The sequence below is a fragment of the Carya illinoinensis genome, chromosome 7, assembly GCF_018687715.1.
Source record: "Carya illinoinensis cultivar Pawnee chromosome 7, C.illinoinensisPawnee_v1, whole genome shotgun sequence".
NCBI classification, from domain to species: Eukaryota; Viridiplantae; Streptophyta; class Magnoliopsida; order Fagales; family Juglandaceae; genus Carya; species Carya illinoinensis.
This window is the reverse complement of record NC_056758.1, coordinates 31,405,126-31,413,667: the sequence shown is the minus strand read 5'-3', so window position 1 is coordinate 31,413,667 and position 8,542 is coordinate 31,405,126. Positions and strand designations below refer to the sequence as shown.

The 8,542-nt window shown below is 36.7% G+C and overlaps 1 protein-coding gene across 1 annotated transcript; it reads right to left on the bottom strand.

Moving 5' to 3' along the window:
* Positions 1 to 205: 205 nt before the first annotated feature.
* On the bottom strand, positions 206 to 1,135 carry LOC122316977 (transcription factor bHLH150-like). The gene has a single exon (XM_043133852.1). The coding sequence runs from the start codon at positions 956 to 958 to the stop codon at positions 524 to 526; it is 435 nt and encodes a 144-aa protein (XP_042989786.1). The 5' UTR covers positions 959 to 1,135; the 3' UTR covers positions 206 to 523.
* Between the last annotated feature and the right edge of the window lie 7,407 nt (positions 1,136 to 8,542).

The window sequence follows — 8,542 nt, the reverse complement described above, 5'->3', positions numbered from 1 at the left end:
TTTTAAATTTATTTTATAATAAAAATAATTTTACAATTTAACATATTACATCAAGTTATCTTTTTAAATTTACTTTTATCTAATAGACTAAAGTACTCTCCTAGAAATAATGATATGGGACTCGCTGGCTAGCTAGCTAGGTAAAGTTTTTGTCCGGATAACGATCGATTGTAATCGGATGATTAAGCTCCACAGACACTAATAATAATAATTGTGAGTAAAATTCAAATTATTATAAGTTGAATCAACTTTGACATCGACGTGCGTGGAAAATAAAAACATCATGATCCACTGACATGACTCCTCGTTTATCTCAAAGTTACTATTTTCACCGAATAAAACGACCAAGCTGCTGTAGATCTAGACAACATGAGCACTTAGTATACTAAAGCTACTATGTCTTTGAATCACAAGAGATCCAACAGACAAATCATAAAAGAAAAGGGTGAAGAATAAAAAATAAAAAATAAAATGAGAAGATGAGGATCAAGCAGAATCATTACAGACTTTACAAATGTATTGATTACTCATCAGAATTTGTCAATGCATCGAACATGTTTTGCATGACTCTGACTCTCATCTGCAACGACAATATGTATTCAGCTGTCTCTCTGAAAAGTCCATCCAATCCCATGGATTCGCTGTTCGGAACCAGCCTCTTTAGGGTTCTAACCTTTCTTCCAATTCCATTTGCATGCTTCCTTGAACCTGAACGCGCCATCTTCTTCATCAAAATCCCGGTAGGCCTTTTGCCCTTGACATGTCCTCCAATATGTCTCCTACTCCTAGGGATCATCCGACGCTGCTTGCTGATCCCTTGCCATCTTCTCTTGCCTTGGGCTTCCATTATTTTGCCCCGCAAAGAAGACCCATTTGCACTGCAACTTTGCTCATTTCCTTGGAGCATGCTACCCTTCATGTTAATGCCAAGAAGTTGCGATTGCGGGTAAGCTCCCATATTTCAGAACTTTCGATCAAACACCAACTTCTCCAACAATAAGACTACACACCTTAGAACTTTAGTCGCCAAGATAATACCCAAATTGCAGAATGTGTGCGCTTTTTATATGGTAAGTTGGGAGATGGGTTTGGTGGGCATTGAGGATATAACACATACAAATTGTTTAAGGCTGCAAAAGGTGGGCACCACTCCACAATTTCATAGAAGGCCGCCAATGAAATTAATGAGATATATGAATGCTAATAAGGAGCCAAGTGTACCTAAGATGTTGCTTGTGTCTTGGGACATGTTCTCCAACTCAATGCACATGCATCCACATGATTCTTCTTCACTACCCAACCCCTCTAAACCACCACTTTCATCACACACCTACACGCACACGTAAATCTCATGGGAACACCCTGGATTATTCCTCCCCCACTTAATTTCTAAATTCAATGCATAGTTAATGCGAACTGTGGTCCTTAATTTCCTCGTTCCAGCTCAATAAACGCGGCAATCCAAGTTTCTACGCCTCTATTATTCACGGTGGTTATAGCCATGTTTCCAAACGGGAAACCTACATATAAAATTATGAGAAAATAAGCTGCTTACTTGGCAATATTTGTGTTAAGAAAAGTGGACAATTTAGATCTCGATGTTGGGATAAGGCAGAGATTTTCTTCTGACATTCATGATCAACCACATTTTCCATCAAAATGATTTAGTTTTTCCGAAGACGACGCACGTATGATCTATAAATAATGTTCTAGCATGTCCGGTTCATAGTACGCCGACGGAACTTAAACTTCGACAATCTTAAAGACAAAGATGCATGCATCTTTGCCACTGATACTACGGCGGAGATCCCTGGCGCTTGAGACTCTGAGAGTACTCCGGAATCTTTCTTTTTTCCTTTTCTTTTTCCCCTTTCTTATTATTTTCTGGCGGGGAAAGTTGCATGTCTTGCAATTTCACTGAACCATTGATTAATTACATTTTCGGCTTGAGGAAATCACGCATTTCTATCTACACTCCAGGGAAACATTTAAAAATTACAAACTTTACCTAATTATAAAGTTTCATAACTTACATAGTTATTTAAAAAACAGCAACCATTTTTTTCATCCTGAAAATGAAATTAAACAATATATAGCAATTAATTATAACCCATATCAAAAGTGAATATTTCAGAGTAGATCGAATTGCTTTTTTTCCTTGCTGCATATTCTATTTAATTTTTGGAGTAAATAATTAATTAATTACTTGATATTGATCATCAATTAATGAAGCTGCTAGCTAGCTAGCTAGGTATAGTTTCTTTTGTTCCCCCTCCTTTTTTCCCACTAGCATATTGATCATGAGCTCGGTCAAGAACATGCAAGCACATGCATGCAGTTGTAGTGGGCCGGTACTAATCCACCGATTGATAAAAGAAAATTATAATTTCTATATTATAAGAATTTATTTATCTGGACAATACGTATCTGAATTTAATTAAGGAATGTGTGGTTTTAAGCATGCAATCGCGTCAAGTTTTGGACAATATATATATATAAAAGATCAGATGATCATTGGAATTTATAATATCCCTACATGATAAGTGGGCGCTGGGCTTTGTATACTCAATTTTAATGTTTGTGATGCATGCATTAATACAGGTAGGAAAGAATGTTAAGATGTTCTTTTCCTGTCCCTTGCATGGTTGGTATATTATATAAATTAATATCTTTATTTTCAGCATACTGTGAACCACAAACAAAGTGTGATGACGGCTATGGCACATGCATATACGCGTGGATCAAATTCTAGCCCTATTAATAGTCCGGCCTGCATTATTGATTGATTTCTTTGTTTAATATTAAGTTTTACTGATCAGCAATACATTATATATTAATGTTAACTATATGTTTGTTTTAATGTATATATAAAGAGATGCTTTGAACCAAGCCAATAACCAATTTTAATTATTATATATATTATATAGTCTTGATTTAATCCAAGATGCAGGCTAGCTTCGTGTCCGGATATTGGAGTAGCTGCAGCCGTCTCGTGCGTGCCTTGGAAATTAAGATAGTACAAGGAGGAATTAAGCCCTAATTTGTGGGAGGAGGAGGAGCCTTCTATCTATATATATATATATATATATAATAATAGTTACACACGCGCGCCTTAATTAATTATATAAATGCTTGTACACATGATCGATCTCTTCTTGGATAATCGATCATTTCTGACATTTTTCGACTCAAACAATTTGTACGTACGTTTTAGAGAGATACATATACTAATTGTCACGTTTAATGTATACATAGCAGAGTTCATATATATATATATATATATGGTGCATCTATTTTTGGAAAAAGATTCCCTCAAAAGTTAATTTTTCCGTCAACTTGAGAATTTCAAGTAGTAGAAACAGATAGATCATATATAAATAAAATCATGAGCTCTACGTACATCATGTTATCTGTATAAATATTTCGAACAATACTAAATTAATAATAAATTTTGTAAGGTACATAATTTTATGTGTCTATTTCTCTTTCATTTGAGTTGTAATTTAAATAATTGAAACAATTAGAAGTTGAAGCTGGGATCTTAATCCTCTATATATATTTGTCTAATTAAAGATTAATGAGGCTGCATGCATGTTCTCCATGTGCACACAATTACTAATTAATTATACATAAGCTGGATGCATGCTAGCTGTCTAATGCTTAATTAGGAAAGCTTATGGATGCCTAATTTTGTCGATTGAGCTTAATTAATTTGTTAACATGTCAGTGGATGCAGGGTGCTTTAGGAACCACTGGGACAGGTGCGTGGCGATCCAATTTATAACCAACGTGGCTTATTAAAAAACACAAAAAGTGTGCTTTAGATGTCCACTTGCATGCGATGATGATCATGCGCTCACATGCATGGTCTTGATCAATTCCTTGTTCACCATAATTTCACCACTTAATTCTAAACTACATTTTTATCCCAATTAATCATGTGATATATATTTTTATTACTTTTATATTGTCATTAAAATTTTACCAGAAATTAATGAATTATAATATTGCATTATATATTATAATAGGATGAATATAAAACAAGAATATAAAATATATAGATATGTATATAGTTAATAGAATTTCCCATGGATCATTCAAGTATTTTTAATATTTTATCCATATATATTTTGTCAATTAAATTAACAAAACTTTTATTGCATGTTTGAAAAGTACTCATGATGCTTGAATGGTGGGTGGTTGGAGGGATCGGAGAAGACGCCCCCGACCACCTTCAATGAGGAAGGGTATCCATTTTTTTTTTAATAATCATTTTTAATTGCATGGAAATTATTATTTTTTGTCTTTTCTATTTAGAACCGATGTGTTAAATTTTAGGCTCGTGGTTGGATATTACGTGACTTTTAAGGATATATACTTGCATTCATTTACTGACCGGAATGGGGGGATGAAAGAATTGAATACAAATATATCCAACCCATGACATAAATGACAAAATGGAAAATCCAAGACCACTTTTAAGAAGGGAAAATGCAGCTATATATATATATATATATATATAGTGTTTTTTAATGATATTATGATTTTTGTTAAAAATATTAAAGAGGATTAAAAAAAATATGGAAATAAAATTAGAATTCACTAAACGAAAGAATTTATATATCTGTACCCTTTAACAAGTATCTAAAATTTGAGTATTTCAAAAATTGAAAAAAAAAAAAAAAAAAAAAAGGGTATCTAAAATTTTAGTATTATTTTCACTTGCAGTAACCACATTGGTACTTATCGACTAATTTGAGGACTTTTTGTTTCATTGACCTAATGGGCCATGGCATAGGCCCAACGTGCGTTTACAGTTGGCCTGCTAAACAGTGCATTATTAAACTCGATCGAACGAAGATCCATCGTTGATGATGGAGCGCAGCCATTTTCCTTCGTCCGTTTTCCATAAGCGTGAACATGAATGCCAATGCCATGTATGGGAATGACAAATATCAGCGTGAATCTAAATCAAAGTTCTTGAACTGCTTGGATTCTGTGTCAAACTCATCTGCAGTACTTTCTTCGATCTCTCGTCCACCTTGCTTTCTCGATTTAAATCGTGGTTCTTCCATGCCTATTCGATTGATGAAATGTTTTATGAACTCTTTAATTCTCAGCGTATTGATATTTACACTTGCTTATGGTATTTTCCTTCTGGGTTGGAAGCCCAGTGCTCCATTTTAAAATTCCCAAGCAGCCGGAGTAGTGTATCTTCCCCGGATCATCTCCATCTGCTTGTATTATGCACTAGTCCTGCGGCTGTTTGAGGTTGAGCTTATGAAAGCTCCGGGAGAGGAAATTGGCTCCTTTGTTGAGAAAATGTAATGTGATTAATATAGGGATTACTTGCATGCTTCACTATGGAGTTACTTAAATTCAGTACTAAATACATTATCAAGACTAATATCAAAAGAAGAGAGCCACTTCAGAAATGCCACCAAACTCTTCAATCCAAGGAATATTCAAGATCACTTTGCCGCCTTTGCTACCGGCGAATCACTCAAAAGACACCTCATCACCATTCAAGTGACACTTCTTTGGAAACTTCAAGTGACACTTCTTTGGAAACTTACTTGAGTAGGCTAAGAAATCTCCTCCACCTTTAACCTTAATCTTGGCACTAATCTCCGATCTAGACACTTTGTATTTCAATTCTTGAACTGTCCCCCCACTGTTAAACATGTTTGTTACTAGTCCAATTGGTCCAAATTTGATGGTTCAGCTGAACTTCATGATTGGCACAAAACTGAAAATCTCAAATGACGATGCTTGCATGGTGATTTGCATTGCACCAGACTTGGGGCTTACTAACAGAAGTTCCTCAGCCTGGTTGAGATACTCCTCAGCCATACCCATTTGCTTCTGGTCCCATTCGATGTCATTAAAATGCACTAAACCAGAAATTGCCTTGTAGCACTGCGGGTAGCCCCAAAGTTTCGCTCTTCGGAATCCCATCCAGCCCCCTGGCAGTTAATGCTCCAATCACACCTCCATACTGCAAAGGATTTGAGTATTGATGCTTCAAAAGCTTTTACATTAACAAAAACTGGAATAATAAAAGAATCTGGTTGTGGGTTCCAAAACAAACTGTTAGAACTTCGCATAAATAGATACCTTGTTAAGGTTCCAAATTTTGAGCATTGTCTTACTTGTCCAACAGGGGATTCTCGAAGAGACGGTCCCCAGTGGGGAGGGCAAAATACTGGCACTTTGGAATGGTACCCTCAGGGTACACAATTGTCTTCAGTAGATTAAAATCGTGATTGCTCAAGAGTCATAAAAGGATAGAACAGACAGCTGGATTTTCTGTAAATGAGTTACGTAAAGGACCTCCTAATGCATATCTACACCGTAACCGAACATACTATTGAAAACCCTGCAAATTGGAATGATACACTTGGCTATATTCATTCCCGTTACAAGGAGAACATATTTGGACCAAACAAAAATGTTCAGAAAGATCCAAACTGAAAGGTAGAGAAATCTAGAACGTGAACCTTTATAAATCGACCATGTTCAACCTTACTCTTCGTTAAAGGTCGACTAGAAGAGGGAGCTAAAAAGCCCAACTCCCTAGCATGATAAACACAGCTATGAGGGTAGATCAACTATCTCCGATGACAACATGATCAAAGGTGATCAAGTACCAGAGGAGCAGTCCACGTAATAGTTGTTGAAGCTAAAATCCTTTGCTGCAATAAATCATCTACAAATACACGTACGTTACGCTCCAATGAGCACGAAATCGATAGATGGACGAATGGTGCCGTTTGTCTATTGTTAAGAATTCAACTCTTTGTATTTCCGTAACTTGAATTTTACATTGAGAATGGGCAAAATAAATAGATACGATAACAAATCTACCTAAGGTAACTAACTGAGTATGGTGTTAAATAAATGGAGGAGATCTTGGCTTGATTTATGGAAGTGATCTGTCAATACGCTCCCTTAAGTTGGCACATGGAGATTCGTAATGCCCAACTTGCATAAAAAATGGTGAAAGAGATCATGACCCAATGCTTTGGTGAAGATGATAGCAACTTGCTCATGGGAGCAGGTGTGAACAGCAGTAAGGGGTCCGGACCAAATTTTATCATGAACAAGATAACAATCAATCTCAATATGTTTTGTACGCTCATGAAATACAAGATTGTGAGCTATTGAACTATCCACCGTCTCCAAAAATTCCAAAGCAAGCACGTCTAGTACCTCACACAACACACCATCAGCCTCCAGCAGAGCAACCACGTCCAGTGCCTCAACCGATGACTCTCCTCTTCTGGAATCACCTAGAATAGGTTTTGGTACCTATCCTCTGGGTATGGCTGTTGTACTACTTTTTGTATTATTATGGCAGACACATTGTAACAAACTCTGTACAATCATAGGACACTCTATAATACACTACAAGTGCTCGAATATTCTCTTATGAGAAAGTTGTTAGGCTATTCTCTCTATAAATTCATCACTGTATATAACAAATGATTATTGAAGAAATATACAGAAAGTTCATCTCCTTCCTCCTTTGTTTTACAAATTCTCACATGAGCAATGTGTAAAGCAGATTAATTTTCACAATAGAGGCTGATAGGCTCGAGATGAAAGACATCAAGATCAGTAAGGAGCTATTTCAACCAAGTGAGTTCTTAGATGGGCCATGGCGCAATATTCAGCTTCAGCGAAGGACCAAGCCACAGTAGTATGCTTTTTTGTATGCCAAGAAATGGGACTGGAGCCAAGCTTAACAAAGTAGCCTGTAGTGAGGCAACTAGCCCAATCGTAATCAATATAGGCAGTAACATGAAGGGTGCTGGAGGAGGGGAAGAAAATGCCTTATCCGGGAGTGCCTTTGAGGTAACAAAGAACCTAAGTGGCAACCTGCATGTAAGGAGCACGAGGAGCGTGCATGAATTGATTGAGAATATTAACTACAAAAATAATATCAGGACGAGTAATAGTCAAGTACATGAGATGGCCAACAAGTCTACGATAGGGAGAAGGATCTGAAAGGAGAGAGTCGTCGTGATTGGTGAGCTTCAAGTTTTGTTCCATAGGAAAGGAAGCGGTCCGAGCACCGAGTTGTCTACTACCAGATAAGATTTCAAGAGCATATTTGTGTTGATTGAGAAAGATGTCTTGACATGATCAAGCAACTTCAAGACCAAGAAAATATTTAAGAGGACCAAGATCTTTGGTTTTGAAGTGTGTGGAGAGAACACGTTTGAAGACCTCAATTTGGGAGCGATCACTGTCGGCCACCAAAATATCATCGACATATACAAGAATAAGAGCAACACTAGTAAAAGTGATCAAGGTGAATAAAGAATGATCTGCCTGAGATTGAGAAAAACCTGTATCAAGAAGCACAATAGTTTGTTTAAAAAGTCAGTTGCGGGAGGCTTTTTTGAGGCAGTAGAGGGATTTGCGAAGGCGACAGACGTGAGTCTCTCATTTCAAACAATAGGCGGGAGGAGGAGTTATGTAGACGTCCTCATCATGGTCGCCAAGTAAGAAGGCATTATTGACATCAAGTTGGTGA

What these genes read in the sequence shown, in the direction of transcription:
- LOC122316977 (XM_043133852.1), bottom strand. Translation starts at nt 958, where the DNA reads ATGGGAGCTTACCCGCAATCGCAACTTCTTGGCATTAACATGAAGGGT.